Here is a 19571-nt window from a genome sequence, read left to right on the forward strand (position 1 = left end):
GGAAGAAGAGTCCTGTGGGAGTCCGCTCCACTGTCAAACAGCTCTTGCCATCAGAAAGTTCTTCCTGTTTAGTTGGAAAGCTATGACCCTCGGCTGGAATAGCAACTGCTCAGTTTGTGGGGCACTACAAAATGTGGGGTTTTCACTGCAAAACAACTGCAAAGGTTTGGCACAGGTTTGGAGGGGATTCCAGATTTTGGTGTTTGTAGTTTATGTTAAGTATGAACTACCATGTTTGATGTATTAATCAGTACTGTATTAATTTGATTTGTACACTGCCTGAATGCAGCAGCTGAGCTACCTATTCGGGCACCCGGAGCAACGTACATGCCATGCACCCAGGGGGAAGGGGGAGCCGCCCACAGATGACTGGCCCCACTGCCCCTCTTCCTATGCCCCTGCCTGAATGATGCGGGAACTGCCTTATGTAACCAATTACCCAATTTGATGTTCACCACATTCTTTCAGAAGACAGCAAGCTAAACCTCTGAATACATAAATATTTTAAGAGGGGTCCAGATAATACACATATCTACTCAAAAGTTAATCCGACTGAATTCAATGGGGGGATCATTCATGGTAAGTGTGTACAGAATTGCAGTCTCTGTTCCCATTGAAATCAACAGGCTTAAGTCATGACTAGCCTGACTCACTGGTTTCACTGGGACATGAGTGGAACTGACACAATCCAGTGCTTTTCCCCCTAGAAAAATAGGTGCCATGAAATTGTTACAGTAAGTGCCACACTTTTTAACAACAAAAATGGCATATGCAATAACTAGGTACTTCAAGAAACCCAGCAAATATGCACAAGTCCCTTACACCAGGCCCAGGCCCTTTGATTGAAGCCTCTGTTTCTAGAATCAGATTACTTTCACTGTGCTCAGGGCAGGAGGTCTCAAATTTTGCACCAGGGAAAGCTGGATTTTCTCCTGTAAAGATCATGTACTTTTTATAGCCTTCCAATTTTTTGCATAATTTTTACTGTCTAAGATAATTGCAGAGAACAACAACAACAACAACATAGTAGGACCCCAGAGGAGGGGGTTTTCCCTTCTGGGGTAACACAGTTGTGGCACATGAAGAGGTTAGTGAGAAACTGGAGTGTACATGGGGAAAGTGGCACTCTGTGTAAGGGGGGGGGGAGGGAATTGGAAAGTAAGTGGAAGGAAGCAGGAAGACTGAAGGGGCATAGAAGCTGTGTAGAAATGCCTAATGAAGTGTATAGGTTGTGCAGCGCATAAAAGTTTAAAGTGTGTGTTGGGGAGGGAATTTTTGAGATTTTCTGCCCTAACATGTTAATCTCAGATTTCAGCAGCTGCCCATCCTTACAATGACTCAGAGCACTGGTTGTTGCAGGCTGTTGTGGGAATGACTTGAATAACTGTGCTGCTCAAATAATGAAAAATATGAAATTGATATTTAAATGTAGTGTTAAAATGTAGTAGTATATTTTTCAAACAAAGAAAAATGAGTTGAATAATACAAAACATAGCCTTCCAGGGTAAGCATTTGAAATGAAGGTTGGCTTTTGTTTGTTCCGTTTGTGGTTTCAAGGACCCTACCTTTCAACATTTATAAGAGCCTTAAAGGTAACTTTGGCATCTACCCGTCAGGAGTTCAAAAGTTTAGCTCCATTATTTCTGTTCTGTTCAACAGCAACCTGTGAAGGCACAAGTGCAAGAGGGAGAATAGGAATGAGAAGGCAAATAGAAACAAGAAGAGCAAAGCCTGAAAAAGCAACAAATAAAATGAAGGAGAAAAGCTGGAAAATTAATGCTGGCTTACAACCATTTTTTTAAATGTGATGCCAGCATAAGGTAGTTCTCACAAGCAGTCGCTTTCTTCACTTACAGGTGAAGCTGCTGGAATGCTGTCCCATGAACAAAGTTTACTATACACACTACATTTGCATGACATGGCTAGCCAGGCTATGGCTTACTGAGGCTTCAAAGGTGCAGGCCAGGGATGTTTGGCAACATCTGGAGGGTCAAAGTTGCTCCACACCTTTGCTAAACCAAGTTTTGGCTTAATTCAGTGCATCAGTAAAAAGAACTGAGGGGGCATGGGAACTAAAGTGGCTGTGAGCCCCCCTCTGGAAGCCCACATTTGCACAGTCTCAGTAAGCCTCAGTTTGGCTTATTGTGTTGTGTGACTCAGCTTACAGAATTATTATTATTATTATTATTATTATTATTATTATTTGCGGCTTCCAACAAAATATTAAAATGCAACAGTCCATCAAACATTAAAAGCTTCCCTAAACAGGGCTGCCTTCAGATGTCTTCTAAAAGTCTGGTAGTTGTTTTTCTCTTTGACATCTGATGGGAGGGCATTCCACAGGGTGGGCACCACTACCAAGAAGGCCTTCTGCCTGGTTCCCTATATCTTTGCTTCTCGCAGTGAGGTAACCGCCAGAAGGCCCTCGACACCGGACCTCAGTGTCTGGTCAGAATGAATGGGGGTGGAGACGCTCCTTCAGGTATACTGGACCGAGACTGTATAGGGCTTTAAAGGTCAGCACCAATACTTTGAATTGTGCTTGTGTACTGGGAGCCAATGTAGGTCTTTCAAGACTGGTGTTATGTGGTCTCGTCTGCTGCATTCTGGATTAGTTGTAGTTTCCGGGTCACCTTCAAAGGTAGCCCCACAAAGAGCACATTGCAGTAGTCCAAGCAAGAGTTAACTAGAGCATGCACCACTCTGGCGAGACAGTCTGCAGGCAGGTAGGGTCTCAGCCTGCATACCAGATGGAGCTGGTAAATAGCTGCCCTGGACACGGAATTGACCTGTGCCTCTATGGATAGCTGTGAGCCCAAAATGACTCCCAAGCTGCACATCTGGTCCTTCAGGGGCACAGTTACCCCATTCAGGACCAGGAAGTCCTCCACACCTGCCTGCCTTCTGTCCCCCCCAAAAAGTACTTCTGTCTTGTCAGGATTCAACCTCAATCTGTTAGCCACCATCCATCCTCCAGACACTCACACAGGACCTTCACCGCCTTCACTGGTTCTGATTTGAAAGAGAGGTAGAGCTGGGTATCATCTGCATACTGATGAACACCCAGCCCAAACCCCCTGATGATCTCTCCTAGCGGCTGCATGTAGGTGTTGGAAAGCATGGGGGAGAGGACAGAACCCTGAGGCACCCCACAAGTGAGAGCCCAGGGATCCGAACACTCATCCCCCCTACCACTTTCTGAACATGGCCCAGGAGGAAGGAGCAGAACCACTGTATAACAGTTCCCCCAGCTCCCAGCTCCTCTAGATTGTCCAGAAGGATGTTATGGTTGATGGTGTCAAAAGCCAATGAGAGATCCAGCAGAACTTTGAAACAGCTCTCACCTTTGTCCCAAACCCGCCGGAGATCATTGACCAGTGCGACCAAGGCAGTTTCAGTCCCATGATGAGGCCTGAATCCTGACTGGAAGGGATCCAAATGGTCCACTTCTTCCAGGCGTGCCTGGAGTTATTCAGCAACCACTCGCTCAATCACCTTGCCCAAGAATGGAAGATTTGAGACTGGGCGATAGTTGGCCATCGTGGCCGCATCTAAAGATGGTTTTTTAAGAAGCGGTTTGATAACCGCCTCTTTCAGCTGGTCTGGGAAGGCTCCCTCACGGAGGGAAGCATTCACCATCCCGCAAAGGTCATTGCCCAGCCCTTCCCGGCTAGCTTATATATATATATATATTTTAAATAATATTTATTAGTAGTTTCAAAGTTATAAAGAAAAAAGAAAAATTAAAAACAACACTGTAATACATAGAAAGAAAAAAAAGAAACAACAATACAACAACAACAAAAAGAAAAAGAAAAATGGAAAACACAAGAAAAAAAGAAAACAACATAGATCCCAAATTACATATCTATAACTTCCATTTGCTTGTTTCATTGACCTCCTCACACCTCCCTTTTTGTATTCTAGTTTAATTAATTATTTCAGCAAATTCTTTCCATCTTTCTCAATTTTTGTTAAAAAATTTATCTTGACAGTTTAACTTAATAATTAGCTCAGCAAATCCTTACCATCTTTCCCCATATTCTATTATTCAAATTGCCTTAATTTATTTAACCTTATCTTGCCCTAAAATACCTTAAAGCTTAAATCTTAGTTTTCAAATATACATAACTCCTGATATCATTTCTGCTAGAGTCATATAGTTTCGTTCCAACATTTCCCCTAATATTCATTAATTTTTAGCCAATTCCCTAAATAAAAAGTTTCCTTTATAAATTTTCTTCCAATCTTCATCCAACATCTCATCTTCCTGGTCTCAGATCGTGTCAGTCCTTACTGTCCAAGCCATCTAGTCCATCAACCAGGAAGCCTTATTTCCAAGGCCCTTAAGTCTCTTCCATGTCCCTTCTGCATTTCTTCTTCTTGTTGTTTATACTTGCCCTTTTCCTTGTCTTTTGTTGGTCTCTTTCTTAATTCCTTTCCTTTCTCATTGAGGAGTAGTTCTCTGGGGGGTTCCAACCCAGAATTGTCTCCATCTCCCTTCATCAAACCCACCCATTCCCCAAAGTCCCACTCCCCACAGTCCTCGATAAAATCCAAAAAATATTTAAAAACATATTTCAAGGTCTCTCCAAAGTTAGGAACCTCCTCAACACCAGATTCCCCCTGGCCCATTCCAACTTCAATCTTCAATGACAGCGGCTTATGCTCCTGTAGGGCCTCGGGTCTCTCCATTTGTATTATTTGAGGTGCAACCGCATCCTCCTCCATTATCTTCTGTTCTTGCCTAGTCAGTACTGATTCATGAGTTGGTCCCTGAATAATTTCTGTATCAATGTTCCCTGTTTGTCCACAGTTATTAACCACAACAGTCAAATCCATTTTTCCATTCATCAAGTCCATCTTCTCATGCATCTGTTCCAACAGGGCACTTGTCTTGCATAAGGCAAGCACCCAATCTTCCTCCCAGCTCATCTTTAGGCAAGGTCAGAAAAGACTGTTCCCACGGTCTTAATCTCACAGCTGTTGAGTCCTCAAGTATGCTGCTGCAACAATTTAACAAGCTCCCTCTAGAGGAGACAATTTCTATTTGTATCCATTTTTTAATTTTTTTTTAAGGCAAGTCCAACAAAGGAAAATTACTTTCATTTTTCAGATATTTTCCAGATATTTTGTTTCTTTAAGATGCAAAAGGCAACATTGGAATCAGCTTGTTTCTCTTCTTTAACTATCTGTCAAAATGTTCCATTCACAGTCAATGAACCTACAGTTTCTGTCTCTGACACCCCGTTCCCAGGTTAGAGACGGTGGAAACTCATCCTTCTCGCTCCCTCTCCTGCAAGGGTTAAACAAATCCCCCCCCCCTCTTCTCCTGCTTCCAAGGGGGTTTCAGTAGTTCTGAATGAAGGAAATTTAGACTTTTTTGACAGCTTTCCAGGCTTTAGCTTTACGAAGTTTTTGCTTTAGTCTATATACAAAAAGCGGAAGGTGGACTTCCTGTTTTGAACCTTCCCGCTTCGATGCCAAATTAAGATATTTCTTTTTTTTATAATATTTTTTATTGCTTTTTTCCCAGGGTCAGAATACATCATCGATAACACAACAAAAGTGATTTTACAAAAAGAAAAAGGAAATTAAATAAAAGAACATTCACTTTTCCAGATCTTTTGTCATAATCAACTGGACTTCCCCATATCTTCCATCCCCTGTTTTCTTTACAATAAAAAATAAACAGCAAATTGATACCTTATTTCATGTGTTTTTGTACTTTCATCTAATTATATACTCTAAAAATTTAAACTTTTCGCAGTCATAACTTAATTTCCATCATTTTCAAATCTCAATACTGAAGCATGTTTTTCCCAAAACTTAGCAAATTCTCAACATTCATATAACTTATAATGTTTTTGTAGATAGTCCTTAAATTTTTTCCAATCCTCTTCCACTGCCTCTTCTCCCAGGTCTCGGATTCTGCCAGTCATTTCGGCTAGTTCCATGTAGTCCATCAGTTGCGTATGCCACTCTTCCAGCGTGGATAGCTCCTGTGCCTTCCAATATTTGGCTATAAGGATTCTTGCTGCTGTAGTTGCATATAAAAAGAAAGTTCTATCTTTCTTTAACACTCTCTGGCCTACAATGCCCAGGAGGAAGGCCTCTGGTTTCTTATGAAAGGTATACTTAAATACCTTTTTCAACTCGTTATAGATCATTTCCCAAAAGGCCTTCACCCTCGGGCATGTCCACCAGAGGTGAAAGAATGTTCCTTCAGCCTCCTTACATTTCCAACATTTATTGTCAGACAGATGATAAATCTTTGCAAGTTTAACTGGGGTCATGTACCACCTGTACACCATTTTCATAATGTTTTCTTTTAAGGCACTACATGCCGTAAATTTCATACCGGTGGTCCATAACCTTTCCCAGTCTTCAGACATAATGTTGTACCCAATGTCTTGTGCCCATTTTATCATGGCTGATTTAACTGTCTCATCTTGGGTGTTCCATTTAAGCAACAAGTTATACATTCTTGAAAGCACTTTCGTCTTAGGTTCAAGTAGTTCTGACTCTAATTTTGATTTTTCCACCTGGAAACCATTTTTTTTGTCCTTTTTAAAGATCTCTAAAATTTGGGCATAGTGAAACCAGTCTCGCACCTTTCCTTTCAGTTTTTCAAAACTCTGCAACCTCCAAGTATCACCAACTCTTTCTATTATCTCACAATATTTTGCCCAGCCACTCTCCATGTTAAGTAGTTTTATGGCCTTAGCCTCCATCGGTGATAACCACCTCGGAGTCTTATTTTCAAGTAAGTCCTTATATTTAGTCCAGACAATAAATAGAGCTTTCCTGACAATATGGTTTTTAAACAATTTATGAGTCTTTGCCTTGTCGTACCACAAATATGCATGCCACCCAAAAGCATTGTTAAACCCTTTCTTGACCCAATTTTCCATTTCTACTCACGGGTACTTGTTTTAAATCCAATTGTCCACAGGAAAAAGTCAGCGCTCTCCGGCAATGGCTGTGCGGCTTCACTTCGTGAAAGTAGCAATCAGTTCGCAGCACCGCACCGCTCACCCCGCTTCAATCTGGCACCCCAAAAAGGGGTTCCCGGTGAGTAGGGGGGCACTTCTGGTGCCCTGCCGAACCCCACGTTCCCAGGCTTCCTCTGCCTGGGATTTCTAGTGGGTCCCCGCCTTTGCCGCGGCCGGAAGACCCAGTTTTCACGGAGCTAGTTCCTCCGGTCGGAGGAACTCCGCCATTCACCGATGGTGCTGACCCGGTAGTACACCGGCTAGCTTTTATAAGCCAGGATGGGCAAGAATCAAGGAGACAGGGCTGTCCCTGAATAAGTCTGGCCCAACTCATAGCCGCGGACATGCCTTGGACCTGGTGTTCACTTCTATGGATGTTGGTGATCTGACACTAAAAGTGAAACGAAAGAAGCGCCACGGTCAGATCACTTCCTGATGCAACTGGACTTCTCCATGACCCTTCCCCTCTGCAGGAGGTGGGACCGATTCAGATGGTCCACCCCTGCCACTTGATCCAAATGGTTTCCAGAGAGTGGTAGGGGATGCTTTATCCCATGTTTATGGCCTTTCAGCTGATTCCCTGGTGGCCCACTGGCAAGTTAACCAGGGCTATTGACTGTTTGGCTCAGAAGCGCCCTCTCCCATTGCATGGAGCTCTTTGGCAAACTTCTGTACCTGTTTGTCTGCCCTTGAGGTATAAATGGTATCATCAACAAAGACTAACACCATTTCCTGTGACTCTCCTGACCCTTTAAGGTACAGGCAGCTGTCAGCAAGACTCTTCCTGAAACCTAGCTTCTCTAAAGCTTCATTGAGGCACATTGAGCTAAACCATTGAGCTTCCAGTGTCATGGGGAGTTCTGTGGTGGTTTGGAGTTGGGGTAAGTGGTGATACTTGCTTGCCCCCAGTAGTGCAGGACAAGAGGGGATGTGAGGAGAACCTGAGCTTACAGGGTTAAACAGCTCGGAGTGTGCGTCCTGCCCTATTGTGGGGCAGAGAGACTCTGCGTCACTTCCAAGAGTCTCAGTTCTTTGTTTCGTCTGCTTTCGCTTTTGTCCGGGACAAACACGTTTGTGCGATGTTGCTGGATAATGGCTGGATTCTGCTGTAAATAAACTGCTTTTAGTTTTAGTAACTCTGCGTGAGAGCCTGATTTATGCACACCGATGCACAGAAGACAGAAGGCTTCGTTCCTGAAAGCTGTGTGACTCTGCTTTGCTCAGAGCTTTGGAATGTGTGCTGAGCAGCAGAAGCCTGCCGGACCTTATCTCTCTGAACAATAAATCTTCAGAGTGCACACGCACAAGATGCCTCTTCTAGTGTCCCATTTCGACTAGCGGACGGACCTCCAGAACGGATTATGTCTGTAAGTAGAGGTTCCGCTGTACAGTAAAAAACAAACTCATCTAAAGAAAAAGAAAAGAAAAAGAGATAGAAGAATGCAAACTCCTGTCTCACAGATACTGAATAACTTACCTTTTGTCCCATGCATAAAAGGTGCACCCTCCCAGCTCTCACCTGAGAGCATCCCTTTCTTCCCTCAGCCTCTCGCCCTGGGGAATCTCCCCTTCCCTGCCTCTCACACAGGGTCCTTAACTAACTATTCATTGCCTTCATCTGAATGCAATTCATTCTTTAATCTAGAGTAGAGGACAACAGCAACAGAAAATAAGTCAAAAGAAAAACAAAATAACACAAAAAGAGGAGAAACAAATATCACAAAAAGGATCAGAGAGGAATAAAGAATAAAATACAAATACAAAGGACTTCCAACTTCTTGATGAATACAACTTATGGAATGCAATAAAGATTATCATTGCTGATACAACCAGTGTTAACACTGGGGAAAATAATGGCGTTGTCAAATTGCAACGAATGTTCTCAGGCAAGGATGTCTTATCAGTTGCCAGCATCACTTATCAGTTGCCAGCATCACGTTCTGGACAAGATTCTCAGAGTGGTCATGGACAGGGAACTTGGTGGTAACACCAGATCTCCCAATATGGAATATCCATTTATGTCTCAACTGATGAACAAATATGAGGAATTGAAAGCAAAGTTTGTGAATGGAACAGAAGAAATCCTCAGTCAAGCAGGCTGGAGAGATGACATGAACATTTTATACTATCTTACATGGGTGTTCAGATTCCTTGAGGAAAAAGGGGTTGTTTTTTCCCCATTGGTTAAGTTTACGGAAGTTCCTAACAAAAGCAATGCCAGGTGGAATTCAAGAGCCATTCTCACTGTCCTTGTATTCATTCTTATACCTACAACAAGAAAGACTTTGGAGAAAGTACGCAGACTCGTTTCATATGGCTGGGCAGTCTATTGGTTTACTAATCAGATGTACAATGAAAATGACTTCAATAACTTGGCAGAAACATTGAAACCTTACAAAAAAGCACTGTGGGTATTAGAGAATCAATGGAAGCAGGGGCCATTGGTACTTCAGATACCAAGAAGTAATCAGTTCACAGAACATACAATCAAAGTGATGGGGGAACTTTATGGAGCTTGCAGCAGAAACAGACAAACTGCAGCCTCAATTTATTCTAAGCAATAAGAAGTGATATACAATGTACAAAACATTGTACAATTATTAGAAAATTTGCAGGCTCCATTTTACCTGTATTATAATACATGTTGTGCATATTACATAATATACAACTGATAAATCAAGAAGTGGAATGGAAAATTAAACAAATGAAACAAAGATCATTTGAATCGGCGAATAAATGTGGAAAACTGCTAGCATGGCAGTTGAAAAAGAGACAAAAATTGAACTTTGTTACTAACTTAGAGGTTGAAGGGAGAAACATTCAGAAACCAGACGAAATTAGAAAGTGTTTCCAGAAATACTTCAAAAAACTATATACGCAAGGGCCTGAGGAAGTGTCTGAGATAGATCAATTTTTAAAAGGCAATGGCTTACCAAAACTATCTCAGGAGAAGAGATCAATATTGAATTATAAAATAACACAACAGGAAATCGAGGCAGCCATTCAGAACATGCAACTAGGCAAATCTCCAGGCCCAGATGGACTTACCTCCAAGTACTATAAGATATTAAAAGACTATTTGACACAACCATTACTGGAGGTTTGTAACCAGATTATGGAGGAAGGGAGGGCACCGGAAACGTGGAAAGAAGCTTTCATCACATTGATACCTAAATCGGAAACTGAGAAGACCCAGCTTAAGAACTACCGTCCCATCTCACTCCTAAATGTGGATTACAAAATATTTGCGGACATTTTAGCAAGTAGACTTAAAAAGGTATTAAATGAAGTAATTCATAAGGACCAGGCAGGCTTTCTCCCAGGCAGACACTTGTTTGACAATACTAGGAATATTATTGATATTCTGGAACTTTTGCAAACCAACATTAACACTAAAGCAGTGTTAATTTTCATTGATGCGGAGAAGGCCTTTGACAACATTTCTTGGAAGTTTATGAAGAAAAATTTGGAAGGGATGGGAGTGGGACGGGGGTTTGTAAATTGTATAGAAGCAATTTACTCAGAACAAAAAGCTAAGTTGATAGTGAACAATGTGGTGACAGAAGAGTTCAAAATTGAAAAAGGAACACGACAGGGGTGCCCCCTATCTCCCCTACTATTTATCTCAGTCCTGGAGGTGCTTTTGAATATGATTAGGGAGGACCGGCTGGTGCAAGGAGTACGGGTCGGAGTGAAACAATACAAACTGAAAGCTTTTGCAGATGACCTGGTTTTAGCACTACAGGAGCCAGAACCCAGTACAAAAAGAGTTTTAGAACTGATTCATGAGTTTGGTCGGGTGGCGGGATTTAAGTTGAACAAACAAAAAACTAAAGTCTTGGGGAAAAACTTGACACCTTTAGAATCAGAGGGGTTTCAGAAGGAAACAGAGTTAAATGTGGTCAAAAAAGTGAAATACCTGGGGGTTAACTTGTCTTCCAAAAATTTGAATTTATTTAAAGATAACTATGAAAAATGTTGGTCAGAAGTTAAAAAGGATTAGGAATCTTGGTCAAGACTGAAACTTTCCTTGTTGGGTCGAATAGCAGCTATAAAAATGAATGTGTTGCCAAAGATGTTGTTTTTGTTTCAAACCCTACAGATCGTGGACAGAGTGGAATGTTTTGGAAAGTGGCAGAAGGATATTTCAAAGTTTGTTTGGCAGGGCAAAAAGCCCCGAATAAAGTTTAAAATACTAACAGATGCAAAGGAAAGAGGGGGGTTTGCCCTGCCAGACTTAAGGTTATATTATGAAGCTGCAGCCTTCTGCTGGATGAAAGATTGGATGCTCTTAGAGAACACAGATGTCCTAGATCTGGAAGGGTTTAATAACTCGTTAGGATGGCATGCATATTTGTGGTATGACAAGGTAAAGACTCACAAAATGTTCAAAAACCATATTGTTAGAAAAGCAATATTTATGGTCTGGACAAAATATAAAGACTTATTAGAGAGTAAGACCCCGAGGTGGTTATCACCAGTGGAGGCTAAGGCCCGAAAAAAACCCAATATGGAGGCCGGCTGGCCGAAATATGGGGAAATAGTAGAAAAAATTGGAGAGAACTGGAGGTTACAGAGCTATGAAAAACTAAAGAATAAGATGCAAGATTGGTTTCATTATGCTCAAATTCAAGAGGTTTTTAAGTTGGACATAAAAACAGGATTCCAGGTGGAAAAATCGAAACTAGAGACAGAATTGTTAGAACCAAAGACTAAGGTACTTTCGAGAATGTATAACTTGCTGCTTAAATGGAACACTCAGGATGAGACGGTTAAATCAGCCATGATAAAATGGGCTCAAGACATTGGGTACAACATTATGTTTGAAGACTGGGAAAGGTTATGGACCACCGGTATGAAATTTACGGCATGTAATGCCCTGAAAGAAAACATTATGAAAATGATATACAGGTGGTACATGACCCCAGTCAAGCTTGCTAAGATATACCATTTGTCTGATAATAAATGCTGGAAATGTAAGGAGGCTGAAGGGACATTCTTTCACCTGTGGTGGACCTGTCCAAGAGTGAAGGTCTTCTGGGAAATGATCTACAATGAGTTAAAAAAGGTGTTTAAGTACACCTTTCCTAAGAAACCAGAGGCCTTTCTCTTGGGCATTGTCGGCCAAAAGGTGTTAAAGAAGGATAGAACGTTTTTTATGTATGCAACTACAGCAGCAAGAATTCTTATTGCAAAACAGTGGAAGACTCAAGATTTACCCACACTGGAAGACTGGCAGACGCAACTGATGGACTATATGGAATTGGCCGAGATGACTGCCAAGATCCGAGATTTGGGAGAAGAAGCAATGGAGGAGGATTGGAAAAAATTTAAGGACTATTTGCAAAAATTTTATAAGTTATATGAACTATAAGAATCCGCATGATTTGGAAAGGTTAGCTCCAGCAAAGAGAGTGGATGATATATGAAACTAAGTTATATTAATGAAAGGATTAATGTTTAAATGTTTAAAATAACATCATATTTGTCTTCAGAGTAAATTAGTATTAAGTAATTTAAACTTAAAATGCAATAATTGGAAAGTACAAAAGAAACGCATGAAACAAGGTTATAATTTGCTGATATTTTTATTGTTAAGAATGCACGGTGAGGGAGATGTGGGGAAGTCCGGTAGAAGACTGAAAGAAGCTTTGAAATGATATATCTTTTTTCTTTTTCTTTTCTTGCTGTTTTTGTTTCTTTGTATATCTGACTGTGTATCTCTATCTGGAAAAAATGTAATAAAAAATATTTAAAAAAACATATTACATAATATACAGTTACATATACAAAAATCAATTTATTGATTTTAGAGTGACCTTTTTTCAAAATATTTGGAAATGACAATTCATTCCTTTGTTTTTAGTCAAAAGTTCAGGAACATGGGGTTGCAAAAATGTTATAACCCTATTGTACGTACAAATTTCTTCAAAATATTTGAAATGATCACTCCAAGATAACAGCCAGTTATTCTTCCTTCTGCTAGATGATGGGCATCTCAAGTTCATTTTCCATCCACACAAAAAGTCCAAAAGAGGTTGTGAGCACTGTTATCAATGGAAGTCAACATTAGTTTTCCTCCAGTTCAGCATACCAGCTTTGCCTCCAATACTGAGAAACAATACTTCCTTAAATCCTTATCCCCACAGGGTTTTCTTTGCTGTGTTGATATACTAAGACTGTGAGCTATAATGATTACTTATTGAGGGTTTTTTACAGAGAGAAAAAATGGCTTCTGCTTTCTACTCTTCCATTTTTTCCACAAGCATTGTCAGTGGCTTAGAAGCACTTTCCTTTAATTTGAAACCAAATTTTACAGAATCCTTTCCTTCTCAGCTTTGCGTCTGCCAGTTCAGTATATTCATTAATCTTTCCACCCGTGGTTTCCTTCTCTTCCTCTGACATAAATCCACACTTTGACCTCCCAACACCTGTCTTTCGATGCACTTTGACCTCCCAACACCTGTCTTTCGATGCTGACATTCACTGCCTCCAGCATTCCCATTCCCTTCTGCTCTGGCAATCCTCCATCAGTATCCCCCCCCCAGCACTATTTAACTTCTCCACCGTCAGCTTCACCCAAACCATCTTTGTTCACCATTCCGTGTAGTTTTCCCCTAAGTTCTCTCTCAGCTGATCATTCAAGAGATGCCACATTACAGGAACGATGCGTCTCCCATGACCTGGACCATGCTGGCTGCAGTCAGCGTCGAGGGGCCAATGGCGGGACTCTGCCTAAGGCACCTTCTTCTGGGTCCCTCCTCGATGGGAGTCCCCCCCCCAGCCCAGAGCCCCCGAGAGAGGTCCATCTGAGGCTGCAGCGTGCCGGGCTCTTCTTTTGCGAAGCCTCTTTGGCCCAGCTAACGCTCCAGTTTGCAAACCCAGAAAATATGATCCCCAGGCGCGCCATGGCCGAAGAAAGCCCACCCTGCGACCGGCCCCGAGCAGCGCCTCCGGATCGGGGGCAGGGGCGGGGCCGCCGCCGGGGGCGGGGCTTGGGCTGCGCGGCGATAGCGTCTGGCGCAGAAAGCGATCCGCGCGAAGCCCGTCCGCCTCGGCGCCTTCCCTGCGGCAGCTGCGCGCGCTCCGTGGCCCGCGAGCCGGAGCAGGACTCGGCGTGTCCCCGGCAGGCGAGAGTCTTCCTCGGCATGGGCGGGCAGTGCTGCTGCTTATCCTCGGAGGAGAAAGCGAACAGGCTGCTGAGCTTGGAGATTGAGCGCCGGCTGCGCCAGGACAAGCGAGACTCGCGCAAGGAGCTCAAGCTGCTGCTGCTGGGTGAGTTTGTGGGCGAGGAAAGCCTCCCGCGCTCTCCAGCCAGGATGCTCCCGAGAGCTCTCCGCTTGCAGGATATCCCGGCTTTGCTTTTCCATAACTTGAGCCCGCGAGAACAGCTCGGCCCAACCCGTCTTGCAACAGGTGAAACGATGCTCCAGGGTCTGGGTGTGTGCAGACTGCATTTTCAATACCGTGGGCACATTTGCAGTGTTTTTTAAAACCACTTTAGTGATTTTAAAAAATCTGGACTGCAATTCCTAAACCTACTTATTATTCATTTAAGATGTTACCTTTAATGTGCATGCATGGTGTTTTGCATTCTTGCTTGGGTACTTTGTAAATTAGACCACCCTTGCTCTAAGCTTAGACAGAGACTGAAGTTCCTTCCAGGGGATCTCCCTCGTTTTTTTGCAGGGAGGTGAGATGATTGCTGATATATGATTGAAGTTCAGCTGAAAACGACGACTGTCTGGAAGTGAACTTAGTATACTAAGAGGAAGATACTTGTACAAGGCCACTTAGAACTGTTTCTAGCATTACATTTCCTGTTTCTAGCATTACATCTCCACAACAACACAACAACAAAAAAAAAGGTTTTGTTTTTAATGCAGATACAGAGAGTGGAATGCAGGAAGCTGCCTCACTAATTGTCTGGGGACAAGCAACAGTCCATCCCCTGGACTCTATCTGGAATGGCTAAGTAATTCCATAATCTTCAGGGTGGGCCTTGAAGGCCAATTAACTCAGGTTGGAAAGTGAGGTTTAAAAAGTGGGTTAAAGGAATAGGGGCAGAATTTGTGTGCACTAATTGTGTAGCTGTATGATTTATTCACCACTCTGTTGCCGTTAGATTTCCAGTATGGTTGGACAGGCACTTTCCAGTTGGTGCCACTAAGGCTGGGTTCTTATATTGCCTCTGTGGGAGCTGCAGGCCTTCTATCTGACACGGTGAATAGTTGTTATGTGGACTCAATGGAGTTTCAAATCCCCATTGAGGTGACCTTGGACTAGTTACTATCCTTCAGCCTGATCTACCTCACAGGACTGTTATGAAAAGAACACTGGGGGTAATTAATCTTTAGCCTAAAGAAGCCTAAGGCTAAATCCAGTATTAGTTCTACTACTACATCCATTCAAACGAATAAACATGGATACCTTAGGTCCATTAATTTCAGTTATTCAGAGGAGAACTAAGTTGAATGCATCCCCAAGGGTAGACTTGATAGTAGTCTTCAAATATCTGAAGACTATTTCATACAGAAGATGGAGCAGACATTTTTCTGTTGCTCAAGACGGCTGGACTAGAACCAATGAGTGCTGGTTACAGGAAAGCAGATTTCGACTAGATGTAAGGAGAACCTTCCAAAGTCTGTTTGAACAGACTGCCTAGGGAGGTTGAAATCTCCTTCTCTGGAGGCATTTAAGCAGAGTATGGACAGCTGTCTGCCAGGGAAACTGTAATTGCAGGTTGTATTGTGGATCCTGCACTGAACAGCAGGTTGGGCTAGCCAACGATGATAATTTTATTATTTGTACCCCTGTACTGGGTTGCCCCAACCACTCTGGGACATTAAAAACTCCCCTATACAGGGTTGTATAGCCCTGTCTAGCCACCAAGATCCCTTCCAGCTCTTTAATTTTATAATAATTATTATTTTAACAATCAGCATTGACCTTGTAGGTCCTATACTGCACCATGCAAGGTTAATGGGAAAACCCAGGAACAAGCATGAAGAGCATTGAAGTGGGGTGGAAGGTTTCTACACAGAAAAAAATGAAACTTTAGTTAAGCAATCAGAAGCGCTGTAATATATGACTTCCTTTGGACAATAACACTACAGGGGACTAGCGCCAGAGTACTAGACACCGGTGGCAATAACTGAAGGAAAGAGGAGGCGCCATTTGCTGCTGAGGTAAAGCCTCGATGATGATGACTGGTACAGAGAGACATAGGGAGGCATTCAACATTGTTCTAAATTGTCAGTGCAAGCATTTCTGCTTGGCAAATGGGCTGATTCCCTTCTCCCCCCCCCACTGTTGTAGGTGTTGTCCCATCCCTCCAGAGTGGATTTGGAGGAGCTGGGAAAGCCCTGTTGCACTAGGGGGAGCCCTTGTGCTGGCTTCTGCTAACCCACACAGGAGTGTGGGAGCTTATAAGATCTCAGCCTCCAAAACAAAGTTGAGGAATAAACAACAAAGTTTCTGGGTGTTCAGAATGATTGTGTCTAAATTAGGGAGCGCTAAATAAGGGATTGTTGATGCTCATGCAGCTGCTGCCTCTGCTCTTATACCTTGACCAAGTCAAGGCAGTGGTCACCTTTGCTCCTGACCTCTCAATTACAATTTATCTGGAACCTCAGTAGGTGCACCTGAGGCCAGTGACATTCCTCCATACCTCCTCTGCTCAGCTTGTCCCTTCTATCCCATAATTCTCAGGAAAGTCCAAAGGAACAACAGTCCTCTTCTTTCAGTTAGTTGACTGAATAAACAAATTTCAAGGTCCCACCATTTTCTTCCTCAGTCTAGAAAGGGAAATACTTTTTTCTCCAAATGTGACCACTGACAGTCAGGCGCACCTGCCCTTTAGCAGCACCACTAGAGACCCTGCTCCGCCTCTGCTCACAGGTACCGTACTCCTCTCCCCTCCAGGGTAGCATTTTTCTTTAAGCCAATATCCTTCCTCTTAATAATAAATTGTATCTCAACATCTCTATAAGTTCATGTTCTCAGAGACTTTTTTGTGGGGAGGGGATAAGCTCTAATTTCCCAATGACATCTATCAAAACAAAAAGGCTCACCCTCTTCATTCCTTTCAGTCCACAGGCAGCCTCAAATCTTCTTTTAAATAGCAAAGTTACATTGTGAATCAAACAATCCTCACTTGTATATCTTTAAACCTTATATTGTATCAGGAGAGGGTTGCCAAATCATAGACCTAAGGACTTCCATAATATAGCAGAGAGCCCTCTCTCCTCCATCCACTGCCAACACAAGTAGAATTTTCTCCTAATTTCAAACCTCAATTCCACACAGCTGGATAATCCACAGTTGTCCACATAATGTCGACATCTCCTCTGGTGCACGCCTTTACTTAATGGCAACTGACTCCCAGTTATTAGGAGAACCTCCACTCTTGATGGCAATGGGGGTGGGGTTTACATCAGGGCGAAGTACTTAGCACCCAGTGCCTCTGTCTGCCTCTAGTCAGCCTGCTCCTCCCATACCCTGGGAGGTTTCAGAAAACAATTTAGCCCTATTCATTCTCTTCTCCTTCATCTGTGCCTCTCTCCAGTGTTGAGAGAGCCATTGCGCAGGACCACATCTGGAAGCCTGTATGGACCAGCCTTGACTCGTCACACAAACGTGTGGAGCTCGGCAAGCTTACAGAAGCTACAATCTTGAATGATTCTTTTGGGAAGATACTTGATGATTTGCAGACACAGAACTTACTGTGCCATATATTTTTTCAGGCACCTTTTCCTGTAAGTTTACTGGGAACTATAGAGTGAAGTTTGATTCACTTAAGCTTAATAAGAGAGCTCTTTTTGTTGTTGCCCCAAATGAATATGAATTTCATTAGCCAATTTTCATATGCTTTGGGAAAAGGTGGTTGAGATAGAAATTAAATTTCCAAATGCATGTGGCTTGAGCCAAGTTCAGTTAATTAAGGATAACTCTGTGGACATACATGGAAACAACATTGTCAAAGAAAAGATAATTGTTAACAGCAGAATCCTTTGCCCACTTACTTGGCAGTAAGTCTCATTGTGACTGTCTTCCGTGTATTGAGTCAGGATGGCTGGCTGCAATACTGAAAATGCTTACTGGGAAACAGGGCTGTGCAAAGCTGGTAGACCCAGGCCAGATAGGAAATGTAGGCCTCATTTAAATAATCTTTACCGAAGGGTTTCCCTTTGCCTTTACCAGGGGGATTTGAATAAGTCCCCTCAAATTTGTAGGCCCATGCCAATTGGCTCTCCCTGGTCCCCACTCCAGTCTCGCCTGCTGGGAAACATATGCCATTGAATGCACTGTAATTTGTTTGCAAGACTATGTTTGTTTGTTTCAGGCACTGAAGGGTGACCTTAGAGTCAGTGTTGAATGGAGTATACATGTAAAGATGCTTTGTCAACAGGGGCAGAGGGAGGGGGGTGCAGTGGAGGCGGGGCACCCCAGGTGTCATCACTGAGGGGGGTGACAAAATGCCAGGCAGCACTCACCACAGGGCCTGCAGCACACCCAAGCCACACGTCTCTCCTGGGAGTGATGCAGTGGCTTGGGTGCCCGCAAGCTCCGCGCTGCCCCAAATGGTCTGCCCGCTGCCTCCCCCTCAGCTGTTGGGCTGCTGAGTGGGAGGAGGCAGGCAGACTCCTCGGAGGCCCCGCAGAGCGTCCTGCCATGGCTGGCTCTGCCCCTAGGCGCAGGGCACACACCTCGCCCCAGGAGCCCAATCAGTTTACTCCACCGCTGTTTGCCAATGGGACTCACTAACTTTTTAATAACGCATTGCTTTGTCCTTTTCATTTCTCTCTCTCTCAATTTAAGACTCTTCATGCAGTCATTTCCTAGTTCTTTAATGTGGTTGCACAATGTGTACAATCAGCAGAAATGACAGAACAGTGGGTTTTGGCAAGGCGGTAATAAAACATTACTAGAAGTTTTAGATGCTTCTTAAGCAATTGGTTTTAAATAATTGTTTAGGATTCAAAGCCATAGTACCCACAGTTCAACATATGCAAAAATGTCCTAGTAAAGTTAGTTGAGGATGTGGACTTTGATTGCTATAAATGGGTTGTGCTCTTCTAATATGTGTCTGAGCTCTCAATCTATTTTGCTAGGCAGATTAAGAGGACTGGCAGGCCACATTCAGCTAAGGACCAGAGATTTCCCATTCCTGTCTGGTAGTGGCTCTCCACGTTTCGGAGAGGAGTTTTTCCTACCTTGACAGGAGATGCCAGGGGTTGAATCTGGGACCTTCTACATGCAAAGCACGTGCTCTGTGGCTGAGCTACACCGCTTGCCAATTGAATCATAGAATTGTAGAGTTGGAAGGGACCCTGAGGGTCATCCAGCCCAAGTCCCTGCAAGGCAGGAATGTGCAGTTGCCCCATGCAGGGATCAAACCTGCAACCTTGGTGTTATCAGCACCATTCTCTAACCAACTGAGCTATTGGTGGAGGCTAAAAAGTTGAACTATCACTCACCCGGCCTACCCAAAAAGGATGAGACACTGCCCCTGCCCCTGCCCCAATATGTGCCCTTAGCATCTGATACTCATTTTCTATCCCTGAACATGAACTT

General features: G+C 43.1%; 1 protein-coding gene across 1 annotated transcript in view; it reads left to right on the forward strand.

The window, feature by feature from the left end:
* The first annotated feature begins 14054 nt into the window (after nt 1-14054).
* Nucleotides 14055-19571, forward strand: part of LOC309542722 (guanine nucleotide-binding protein subunit alpha-14-like) — a 44173-nt gene continuing 38656 nt past the window's right edge. The window contains exon 1 of the mRNA XM_082241655.1: nt 14055-14270. Coding sequence (XP_082097781.1) covers nt 14144-14270 — 127 coding nt within the window. The 5' untranslated portion in view covers nt 14055-14143. The remainder of the gene's footprint in view (nt 14271-19571) is intronic.

The sequence above is a fragment of the Podarcis vaucheri genome (assembly GCF_965113315.1).
Source record: "Podarcis vaucheri genome assembly, chromosome: 11".
NCBI lineage: Eukaryota > Metazoa > Chordata > Lepidosauria > Squamata > Lacertidae > Podarcis > Podarcis vaucheri.